Source organism: Ranitomeya imitator, chromosome 7 (genome assembly GCF_032444005.1).
Source record: "Ranitomeya imitator isolate aRanImi1 chromosome 7, aRanImi1.pri, whole genome shotgun sequence".
Taxonomy (NCBI): domain Eukaryota; kingdom Metazoa; phylum Chordata; class Amphibia; order Anura; family Dendrobatidae; genus Ranitomeya; species Ranitomeya imitator.
Window position 1 is genome coordinate 133,576,001 of NC_091288.1, and position 12,695 is coordinate 133,588,695.

At 42.7% G+C, this 12,695-nt stretch overlaps 1 protein-coding gene across 1 annotated transcript in view; it reads right to left on the reverse strand.

Moving 5' to 3' along the window:
* Positions 1–12,695, reverse strand: part of PGAP1 (post-GPI attachment to proteins inositol deacylase 1) — a 1,319,879-nt gene that overhangs the window by 493,455 nt on the left and 813,729 nt on the right. Inside the window, exon 19 of the mRNA XM_069733825.1 lies at positions 12,110–12,148. Within this exon, the coding sequence (XP_069589926.1) occupies positions 12,110–12,148 (39 nt within the window). The remainder of the gene's footprint in view (positions 1–12,109; positions 12,149–12,695) is intronic.

Consider the following 12,695-nt stretch of genomic DNA (forward strand, 5'->3'; position numbering starts at 1 on the left):
GATTTGTATTGCCGACGGATCGTGACGGATGGCCACACGTCGCGTCCGTCGTGCACTGGATCAGTTGTGTTTTGGCGGACCGTCGGCACAAAAAACGTTCAATGTAACGGTCTTTTTGTACGTCGCGTCTGCCATTTCTGACCGTGCATGCGTGGCCGTAACTCCGCCCCCTCCTCCCCAGGACATAGATTGGGCAGCGAATGCGTTGAAAAACTACATCCGCTGTCCACGTTGTGCACAATTTTCACAACGTGCGACGGCGCCGTACCGATGTAAGTGTGAAAGAACCCTAACCCTGAATTTATCCCCAACCCTAACCCTAAATTTAGCCCCAACCCTAACCCTAAATTTAGCCCCAACCCTAACACTAGCCCTAACCCTAGCTCTAACCCTAGCCCTAGCCTTAGCTCTAACCCTAGCCCTAACTTTAACCCTAATTTTAGCCCCAACTGCTCTTCTCCTGTCGGTCGGCAGATGGCGATAGATGGCGGGCGCACTGCGCATGCGCCCACCATTTTCTTTTCCCCGGCAGCCAGGAGGAGCAGCAGGAGGATCCAGGGACACAGGTGAGTATGATAGGGTCGCCGAATCCACCTATTTCTCTGTCCTCTGATGTGCGATCACATCAGAGGACAGAGAATTACACTTTGATTTTTTTTTTTTTGCGGTCGCCGGTAAAAAGTTAATTACCAGCGATCGCAAAACAGGGGTTGGTAAAACCGACCCAGATCATGTTCTTTGGGGTCTCGGCTACCCCCGGCAGCCGAGACCCCAAAGATTCTCCCGGTGCCGGCCGGCGGGCGCACTGCACTGCACTGTGTCAGATCAGCGATTTGACAGGCAGTGCTGGAGGCTTGCCGGTGCCTGTTCTCAGCAAGCGCCGGCAAGCCACCTCCCTGCAGGACCCCGCAGCCATCTTGGATCCAGGCCTGCAAGGAGGAGGTAGGATCACATCGCGTTGTTCTGAGGGTCTCAGAGAAGCACGCAGGGAGAACAACGCGATGCATCCCTATGCGGCCGGAACAATGCGATCTTATTTGATCGCAGTGTTTCGGGGGTTAATGCACTGGGAGCTGTCCGTGACCGCTCCTGGCACATAGTGCCACATAGTGCCAGATGTCAGCTGTGATAATCAGCTGACACCCGGCCGCGCTTCCCCCGTAAGCGCAGCTGATCGCGTTGGACGTACTATTCCGTCCATGGGAATTAGGGCCCGAGTAACATGGATGAAATAGTACGTCTGATGGCAGAAGGGGTTAACGGTGCCAGCCACTTCTGCAGTGGATCTGGTCTTCAGCCTCTTGATAATCCAGGCTTTGGTCGCAGGGTGGATTTTATCAGAGCTCATGTTATCAGAGCTCAAGTTGCAATTCAAGTGAAGGTCTGGGGTGCTGGGTTTCTTTTATACACACACACTAAATAACCATTTACTGAGCACAGATGAGGATGTAAACTAGTATTGGGTGCATTATATGACCAGGCGACTAAACTTTTGTGTTCCCAAAATCTGACCATTCTGTGTCCATTAAATGATCAATATTTCTGCATTGATGTCAGTTTATTTTCTTAACCTAAACCAAATTTCAGACAGTTTCAGCTTTCAAAAGAATAATTTATACAACCAATGGATGAATTCAACGTCAGGTTATAAGCTTTTATTGACATAACATGGATAAGCGAAATGACTTCTGTCAGGGAGTGTACAGTGGCATTGTAGAAGGATTAAGGAATCAAGTGTCTTGTAAGTGCTCCAGAAAGGGTTTGCAAGAGAATCGGGCCTATTTGATCTACAGTCAAGGCCAAAAGTATTGACACCCCTGCAATTCTGTCAGATAATACTCATTTTCTTCCTTAAAATGATTGCAAACACAAATTATTTGATATAATTATCTTCATTTAATTTGTCTTAAATGAAAAAAACACAAAAAGAATTGCCCTAAAGCCAAATTGGATATAATTCCACACCAAACATAAAAAAGGGGGTGGACAAAAGTATTAGCACTATTCGAAAAATCACGTGATGCTTCTCTAATTTGTGTAATTAACAGCACCTGTAACTTACCTGTGGCACCTAACAGGTGTGGGCAATAACTAAATCTCACTTGCAGCCAGTTGACATGAATTAAAGTTGACTCAACCTCTGTTCTGTGTCCTTGTGTGTACCACATTGAGCATGGAGAAAATAAAGAAGACCAAAGAACGGTCTGAGGACTTGAGAAACCAAATTCTAGCATGAGCAATCTCAAGGCTACAAGTCCATCTCCGAAGACCTGAATGTTCCTGTGTCTACCATGCGCAGTGTCATCAAGAAGTTTAAAGCCCATGACACTGTGGCTAACCTCCCTAGATGTGGACGGAAAAAAAATTGACAAGAGATTTCAACGCAAGATTGTGCAGATGTTGGATAAAGAACCTCGACTAACATGCAAACAAGTTCAAGCTGCCCTGCAGTCCGAGGGTACAACAGTGTCAACCCGTACTATTCATCGGCATCTGAATGAAAAGGGACTGTGTGGTAGGAGACCCAGGAAGTCCCCACTTCTTACCCCGAGACATAAAAAAGCCAGGCTGGAGTTTGCCAAAACTTACCTGAAAAAGCCTAAAACGTTTTGGAAGAGTATTCTCTGGTCAGATGAGACAAAAGTAGAGCTTTTTGGGCAAAGGCATCAACATAGAGTTTACACGAGAAAAAAAAGAGGCATTCAAAGAAAAGAACATGGTCCCTACAGTCAAACATGGCGGAGGTTCCCTGATGTTTTGGGGTTGCTTTGCTGCCTCTGGCACTGGACTGCTTGATCGTGTGCATGGCATTATGAAGTCTGAAGACTACCAACAAATTTTGCAGCATAATGTAGGGCCCAGTTTGAGAAAGCTGGGTCTCCCTCAGAGGTCATGGGTCTTCCAGCAGGACAATGACCCAAAACACACTTTAAAAAGCACTAGAAAATGGTTTGAGAGAAAGCACTGGAGACTTTTAAGGTGGCTAGCAATGAGTCCAGACCTGAATCCCATAGAACACCTCAAGAGAGATCTAAAAATGGCAGTTTGTAGAAGGCACCCTTCAAATATCAGGGACCTGGAGCAGTTTGTCAAAGAAGAATGGTCTAAAATTCCAGCAGAGCATTGTAAGAAACTCATTGATGGTTACCGGAAGCGGTTGGTCGCAGTTATTTTGGGAAAAGGTTGTGCAACCAAGTATTAGGCTGAGGGTGCCAATACTTTTGTCTGGTCCATTTTTGGAGTTTTGTGTGAAATGATCAATGTTTTGCTTTTTGCTTCATTCTCTTTTGTGTTTTTTCATTTAAGACAAATTAAATGAAGATAATAATACCAAAGAATTTGTGAATGCAATCATTTTCAGGAAGAAACTGAGTATAATCTGACAGAATTGCAGGGGTGTCAATACTTTTGGCCATGACTGTATATATCATTTGTATAGTTCTATGGGCATGCCATCAGGCCTGTTAGCCTTCCCATTAGAGAGAGACATAACTGCTTCCCGTATTTCTTCCAAGGTGATACTCCTATCCAAGAAAGCCTGGTCTTAACAAGAGAGTTTGGGAAATTCAATCTGATTTAAATATTCATCAATTTTGTATATAGTGTGGTTTGGCTGGGAGCCATACAGCTCTCTAAAGTATTCTCCAAATCTACCTTCAATCTGATCTGATTTAAGCATCGGGCTAGACTCCTTGTATTAATGGCCAAAATTGATGGAGGCATTTGATTTTGTTGTATTAATTACTTGTACGATGGACTCCTCGCCAGAGACGGACTACACCTCAACAAACCTGGGAAACACACATTCGCCAGAAGACTCGCTACAATCATCAGGAGGGCGTTAAACTAGAAAAAGAGGGGACGGGAAGAAAAACATTAGACGCGAACAAAGAAGACCCAGGAAAACATACTCAGACGGGAGGTAAGAACATTTCTAAAACAATCCACAGCGAGGAGATTGGAACAAAACAATATCCTCTAAACTGCATGCTCGCAAACGCCAGAAGCCTGTCAAACAAGATGGAAGAACTAGAAGCAGAAATATCTACAGGTAACTTTGACATAGTGGGAATAACCGAGACATGGTTAGATGAAAGCTATGACTGGGCAGTTAACTTACAGGGTTACAGTCTGTTTAGAAAGGATCGTAAAAATCAGAGAGGAGGAGGGGTTTGTCTCTATGTAAAGTCTTGTCTAAAGTCCACTTTAAGGCAGGATATTAGCGAAGGAAATGAGGATGTCGAGTCCATATGGGTCGAAATTCATGGAGGGAAAAATGGTAACAAAATTCTCATTGGGGTCTGTTACAAACCCCCAAATATAACAGAAACCATGGAAAGTCTACTTCTAAAGCAGATAGATGAAGCTGCAACCCATAATGAGGTCCTGGTTATGGGGGACTTTAACTACCCGGATATTAACTGGGAAACAGAAACCTGTGAAACCCATAAAGGCAACAGGTTTCTGCTAATAACCAAGAAAAATTATCTTTCACAATTGGTGCAGAATCCAACCAGAGGAGCAGCACTTTTAGACCTAATACTATCTAATAGACCTGACAGAATAACAAATCTGCAGGTGGTCGGGCATCTAAGAAATAGCGACCACAATATTGTACAGTTTCACCTGTCTTTCACTAGGGGGACTTGTCAGGGAGTCACAAAAACACTGAACTTTAGGAAGGCAAAGTTTAACCAGCTTAGAGATGCCCTTAATCTGGTAGACTGGGACAATATCCTCAGAAATAAGAATACAGATAATAAATGGGAAATGTTTAAGAACATCCTAAATAGGCAGTGTAAGCGGTTTATACCTTGTGGGAATAAAAGGACTAGAAATAGGAAAAACCCAATGTGGCTAAACAAAGAAGTAAGACAGGCAATTAACAGTAAAAAGAAAGCATTTGCACTACTAAAGCAGGATGGCACCATTGAAGCTCTAAAAAACTATAGGGAGAAAAATACTTTATCTAAAAAACTAATTAAAGCTGCCAAAAAGGAAACAGAGAAGCACATTGCTAAGGAGAGTAAAACTAATCCCAAACTGTTCTTCAACTATATCAATAGTAAAAGAATAAAAACTGAAAATGTAGGCCCCTTAAAAAATAGTGAGGAAAGAATGGTTGTAGATGACGAGGAAAAAGCTAACATATTAAACACCTTCTTCTCCGCGGTATTCACGGTGGAAAATGAAATGCTAGGTGAAATCCCAAGAAACAATGAAAACCCTATATTAAGGGTCACCAATCTAACCCAAGAAGAGGTGCGAAACCGGCTAAATAAGATTAAAATAGATAAATCTCCGGGTCCGGATGGCATACACCCACGAGTACTAAGAGAACTAAGTAATGTAATAGATAAACCATTATTTCTTATTTTTAGGGACTCTATAGCGACAGGGTCTGTTCCGCAGGACTGGCGCATAGCAAATGTGGTGCCAATATTCTAAAAGGGCTCTAAAAGTGAACCTGGAAATTATAGGCCAGTAAGTCTAACCTCTATTGTTGGTAAAATATTTGAAGGGTTTCTGAGGGATGTTATTCTGGATTATCTCAATGAGAATAACTGTTTAACTCCATATCAGCATGGGATTATGAGAAATCGCTCCTGTCAAACCAATCTAATCAGTTTTTATGAAGAGGTAAGCTATAGGCTGGACCACGGTGAGTCATTGGACGTGGTATATCTCGATTTTTCCAAAGCGTTTGATACCGTGCCGCACAAGAGGTTGGTACACAAAATGAGAATGCTTGGCCTGGGGGAAAATGTGTGTAAATGGGTTAGTAACTGGCTTAGTGATAGAAAGCAGAGGGTGGTTATAAATGGTATAGTCTCTAACTGGGTCGCTGTGACCAGTGGGGTACCGCAGGGGTCAGTATTGGGACCTGTTCTCTTCAACATATTCATTAATGATCTGGTAGAAGGTTTACACAGTAAAATATCAATATTTGCAGATGATACAAAACTATGTAAAGCAGTTAATACAAGAGAAGATAGTATTCTGCTACAGATGGATCTGGATAAGTTGGAAACTTGGGCTGAAAGGTGGCAGATGAGGTTTAACAATGATAAATGTAAGGTTATACACATGGGAAGAAGGAATCAATATCAACCATTACACACTGAATGGGAAACCACTGGGTAAATCTGACAGGGAGAAGGACTTGGGGATCCTAGTTAATGATAAACTTACCTGGAGCAGCCAGTGCCAGGCAGCAGCTGCCAAGGCAAACAGGATCATGGGGTGCATTAAAAGAGGTCTGGATACACATGATGAGAGCATTATACTGCCTCTGTACAAATCCCTAGTTAGACCGCACATGGAGTACTGTGTCCAGTTTTGGGCACCGATGCTCAGGAAGGATATAATGGAACTAGAGAGAGTACAAAGGAGGGCAACAAAATTAATAAAGGGGATGGGAGAACTACAATACCCAGATAGATTAGCGAAATTAGGATTATTTAGTCTAGAAAAAAGACGACTGAGGGGCGATCTAATAACCATGTATAAGTATATAAGGGGACAATACAAATATCTCGCTGAGGATCTGTTTATACCAAGGAAGGTGACGGGCACAAGGGGGCATTCTTTGCGTCTGGAGGAGAGAAGGTTTTTCCACCAACATAGAAGAGGATTCTTTACAGTTAGGGCAGTGAGAATCTGGAATTGCTTGCCTGAGGAGGTGGTGATGACAACTCAGTCGAGGGGTTCAAGAGAGGCCTGGATGTCTTCCTGGAGCAGAACAATATTGTATCATACAATTATTAGGTTCTGTAGAAGGACGTAGATCTGGGGATTTATTATGATGGAATATAGGCTGAACTGGATGGACAAATGTCTTTTTTCGGCCTTACTAACTATGTTACTATGTATGTATGCCAGAAATTTACTCGATTGGTTACCTAGCTCACAAGAAGTCTGCTTAGAAAAAAAAAGAGTTTTCTCCGTGCCTTTCCCTGTAAGTGCGTCAGATATTCCAAAGCCAATTATGTAAAGAGTTATCGGAGGGGTTATTAATATACTCAGCTTCCAGCGATTTACATTCCTCAGCAAGCTTCTGTTCCCCAATAGAGGACTTTTAATATATAAAATCGTGGACCTGACACATCCCCTCAAGTATGCTTTAAGTGTATATAAATCTACCCTCCGTGTCTCTGACTGCTTAAACTGACCATGTCAGTGACTTATGCACAATGTTGACTACACCTCTAGAATAGGAAGTACTGTATGTGTGGCGTGTTTTTGTCATTGTATCCAAGGTTTATTCATTCTGGATATAGTGTCCGGTGTTAAGTGGGTCTCCTGAAGGCATATTTTCCGTGCCTGCGATTTACATATCTGGGAAAATACCATATTCCGTTTCCTGGCATTTTCCAACCCTCTAATGTTCCATGAAAGTAGTTTAAGTGATGCCATATAGTCTCCATATAAAATTTTGATATAGGATACAAATTCAAATTCAAATGAGCTTTATTGGCAGGACTAAGTACATGTTAGCATTGCCAAAGCATATGGTAAAAATACGGGGGTGGGGGATGGGGGGCATATAGAGGTCCAGGGAATATCAAATTCCTTTTAGAGGATAGGGGATGTTTCCAGGGTGGGGTATAGGAGTCCATGACATATCGGGCTCTTTAGTCGGGGGATAGGGATATGTCCAGTGTTGGGGTACGGGAGTCCATGACATATCAGGCTCCTCTTAGTCTGTGGCAGGCACTGATATATTCCGCTGCTACGGCCACTGCACTTTCCTCTTCCCCCAGTATTATCGGCAGTTTCTCTTCCTCCTCCTTGGAGGTGAAATCTGGGAGGAGATCAGACAGCCTCTTGAAGTGAGTGTCCCTCACTGCAGAGTATTTGGGGCACCTCAGCAGGAAGTGGGCCTCATCCTCCACGACCTCCTGGGGGCACTGCTGGCAGAGTCTGTTCTCTCGAGGCTTGTAGTTCTGTCGGTGCCGCCCGGATTCGATGAGTAGGCTGTGGGTGCTCAGTCTGTACCGGCTCAGTATCTGTCGATCTTTGGGGTTTTCTAGTTTCTCTAGATATGGGGCCAGTTTGTACTCCCTCTGTAGATTCCGGTATATTGTCAGTTTCTGGGATTTGTTTATGTCGTTCCTCCAGATGCTGAGATATTCCTCTTTGACTTTGTGTACCATTTTCTGGATTTCACCTTTTGTCAGGCCATGGAGGTTGATGGCTTGGTCAGACTGGCTTTGGGTACTTTTACTTGGGAGGCTTCCTGAGGCTTCCTGGTGTAGGAAGGCTTTGTGATGGTAGGAGCTGGGACTGCTACTTTGTAGATGAGCCTTGAATGACAGCGCCTTCTTTTTTATTGCGATGTGTAGTGGGAATCTGCCCAGCTCTGCTCGGCAGGCGCTATTTGATGTGCTCCGATGGACTTGGAGAAGATGCTTGCAGAACTCTAGGTGGAATATTTCTGTCGGCCCAGCGTCCCACTTTGACCAGTTTGGGTATGAGACTGGGCCCCAGACCTCACTACCGTATAGAAGAATTGGGGCAATGATGGAGTAAAAAATTTTTAGCCATACGGTTACTGGTGCCTTGAGGTGGCACAGACGCCTTCTAATGGCATAGAAGGCTTTGGATGCCTTGTCTTTTAGTGACTCTATGGCTTGCTTGAAGCTCCCTGACTGGCTGAGTTCTAGGCCCAGGTAGTTGTACCTGTTGGTTTCAGTAAGTGGACGGTTGTCTATCATAAAGGTAGGATTGCCAGTGGGTTTCTGCTTTCTTTTCTGGAACACCATGATATTAGTTTTTTTCTCGTTGATTGGCAGTGCCCATGTGCTGCTGAAGGTCTCTAGGATTTTCAGATGATCTTGGAGGCCTTTCTCAGTTGGTGATAACAGCACGAGGTCATCTGCATACAGCAGAAATTTCACCTGGGTGTCATGGAGGGTGAGTCCTGGTGCTGAGGAGGACTCTAGGGCCACTGCCAGCTCATTGATGTAGATGTTAAAGAGCGTTGGACTGAGGCTGCAGCCCTGTCTCACTCCTCGACTTTGTTGGAAATAGGCTGTCCTCCTTCCGTTGACCTTCACACTGCAACTGTTCTCTGTGTAGGAGCTTCGGATGACATCATATGTTTTGCCTCCTATTCCGCTCCCCAGCAATTTTAGGAATAGTCCTGGGTGCCACACTGAGTCGAAGGCCTTCTTGAAGTCCACAAAACAAGCGTATATCGTCCCGTTATTTGTATTGTAGACGTGGCTCTTGATGAGGCTGTGCAGAGTGTAGATGTGGTCAGTGGTGCGGTGGTTTGGCATGAACCCTGCTTGGCTCTTGCTGAGGACGTTGTGCTCGGTGAGGAAGGTGAGGGTCCTCTTGTTCAGGATGCAGTTGAAGAGTTTACCCAGGTTGCTGCTGACACATATCCCTCGGTAGTTTGCTGGGTCGTACTTGTCCCCATTTTTGTGTATAGGGGTTATGAGGCCTTGGTTCCAGTTTTTGGGGAAGCAGCCGGCCTGCAGTACAATATTAAATAGTTTTGTTATCGCAGCCTGGATGTCTGGAGGGCTGTATTTCAGCATTTCTGGGAGGATCCCATCTGGACCACTGGCTTTTTTACCTTTTATCTGTGTGATCCTTTCTGTTATTTCTGTCAGTTTGATTGGTGTATCCAGAGGATTTTGGAAATCTTTGAACTTTTCCTCCATATCTTTCAGTTTTTTCACAAGCTCTTTTTGTGCCAGGTTCAGGTCTTCACTTGGGATGTCATTGTAGAGGTCCTTGAAGTACTGGAGCCAGATGTTGCCGCTCTGGATGTGGAGGCTGTTGCTTTTCTGGTTGGATCCAAGGTGATTCCACAGTTCCCAAAATTTGTTGTCTTCAAGGGCATCTTGGAGTTGGAGGAGTTTGGTAGAGATGTCGTTTTGCTTTTTCTTTCTGAGGATGGCTTTGTAATTTCGTTGTACGGTGTGGTAGGCTTCTCTCAGAGTGGGGTTATTGGGGTCTCTGTGTTTTTTACTTGAGGCCATTCTTAGGGCCTTCCGTATGGTCTTGCATTCTTTGTCAAACCAGTTTTTGGGATTTTGATTACTCGGTCTCTTGTTGATGCTTCTTTTCAGGTCAGACATTTCTGCCATGGCATATAGAATGTCGTTAAGGTCTCTTACCGCTAGGTGTACTCCTTCTGGGTTGAGTTCATACACGTTATTATGGAAACATTGGAGCTTCTCCTTGATCTCTGGTCTGTTGATGGCATCTTTGTATTTTGGGGCCGACATCTTGGACCATTTGAAGGATGGTGGCAGGCTAAAGAGGCCGGTCTTTTGCGGGGTTTGTGAGGGTGATTTCTTTGTGGATTTGATGTATAGGAGCAGTTGGTTATGGTCTGACAGATGTGTTTGTGGGGTGACTATAAGGGCGCCAATATTTGTAGGGTCCATATCTGTGATGGCATAGTCTATCACACTGCTGCCCACATGGGCCAGTGAGTCTCCCTTGGTGCGGCCATTGAGGATACGAAGTCCAAGGCTTCGGCATAGGTTCAACAGCGTTCTGCCACTTTTATTAACTGTGCAATCATAGCTATTCCTGTCGGTGTGCACTGGGTTGTCACAGTCGGTATCTGCTCCAAGTATATAGATGTTTCCATCAGTGGTCAGGTAGTCTCTTTCTCCTCCCGTTCTTGCGTTGAGGTCTCCGTAGATGAGAACGTTCCCAAGAGTCTGGAAATGGGCAGCTTCAGTCTTTAGGGTCTCAAAGCTGTCTGGGTTGGCAAGATACTATTGCCTTCAAGAGTGCTTAAATTTATTGTTTGCAGACCGCACTTGGACGATGGAGTATAAGTGCAATGCTCATATTCAATAGAAATTACAATTAGTTCAAGAACCATTGACTAATAATAGCCATAGAAATACAACTGGGGATGCCTATAAACTTCTTAAAACTTAAGTATATGCATAGATAGAAATTCTTATATTCTTGTCTATCCAAATCTCTCTCTCTCTCTCTCTCTATATATATATTAAATAGTTCTTCAAAAAGGGCTACTACAAAATTATTGGTCTGGCAATCCGTTTTTTGATGAACCCAAAGAGTAACCAAGTCTTCAGGCCAGGGACTAAGGTGCGGGCGCCCGCAGAAATGTGTACCTCACCACCATCCCATTTCGGATCTTTGATAATCTCCATCAGCCTTTTCCGAAAGCACTAACATGGGGGTATATACGTGATCAAAAAATGAATCTTACCCCCCCTTCAATATACACTACTGCCTTTCCTCCTAGCTAAACAACTCAGGGGAAGTAAAACATCTTTTCGTTAACCAATATAAGGTTACCTGGTTAGGAGCCCACTCAGAAGTTTTGTTCCCCCCTAACCAAAACCCTAGCTAGGCTTGTGCATTACGGCATCAGTTAAATCAAACTACCAAGTTGTTTGAGGTGTAGAAACGTTCAAGTTATAAATGAGCTTTTTAGACCATGTGTGTAAACCTGTTTTGATATCATTTTTTTGCACAGACTAAGACTTTTATACATAGGGATAAAAAAGCATGAATTATGCAGTCTAAAGTGGATGCATTGCTACAAGCTATTCAATTGTAATTTAATTAAAACAAACATTTTATCAATTATACAAAGATACATAATAGTTTTGTAATTAGTTGGTAAGAGTTTACAAAAATGTGATTAATACATAACTTTGTTTACACTAGTATTGATTTTTATTAATTCCCAAGATTGATATATTTTTTTACACTAGTATTGTTCTTTATTAATTCCCAAACATTTAATAAAAAATACTAAATGAGCTCAGTTTCAGATGGCTTTTTCAGATGGTCCATATAATAGAGACAATACAAATAACTTCCTAAGGTGCAGTTAGTTAACCTTAAAATTATAAGGTGGTCCAGGTTGCCATGGAAACATTGAGATTTCCAGGTATTGCAGTCACAGAATTGATGCTAACATGTTGCCACATTAGAGGTATCTGAAACTTATATGATTGGATACTTGAATACTTTCACTATGCAATATTATGTGTTATTCACACACAACATATATGTCATACATATACAAACACAAACACCCGCAAACAATGGAATGTAATTATTAATGCAATAAAGAACAATTTTAATTTACACTTACCTGTCCAAGCATTTGCACAAATGATGTATAAACTGTTACCTGAGACAGAAATAAATTATGTTGTAAAAATACGAAGGAAAAAATTAGAAAATCAAGCAATTTTCAAACTTTAAATGTTTATGCCCTTAAAGGGAAGGTGCCATCAAAAAAATTTTTTTTTTCAGAAATTGTAAAAATGTAAAGAATTAATGATTACATTTTCTTAAAAAATATTATCATTTGTTTATAATTTAGTAAAATATGAAAAATAATTTGAAAAGTTTTGGAATTTCCACTTTTAAACACTAGGGGGAGCAGCTGCTGAAATTTCAGAAAAACCTAGTGTACAAATAGCTCACATTACTGCACTGCAGTAATTATGGGCGGAGTCTGCTGACGTGTGTGACGTCTCCTCTCCTCCCCTTCTGGGTGTTTGCTACGGGATTAGAGAGGATGATATTCAGGAACCCAGTGAGCAGCCATTTTGTTGGTGACTGCAGAGTATGGCTGCCGTCACACTAGCAGTATTTGGTCAGTATTTTACATCAGTATTTGTAAGCCAAAACCAGGAGAGGAACAATTAGAGGAAAAGTATAATAGAAACATA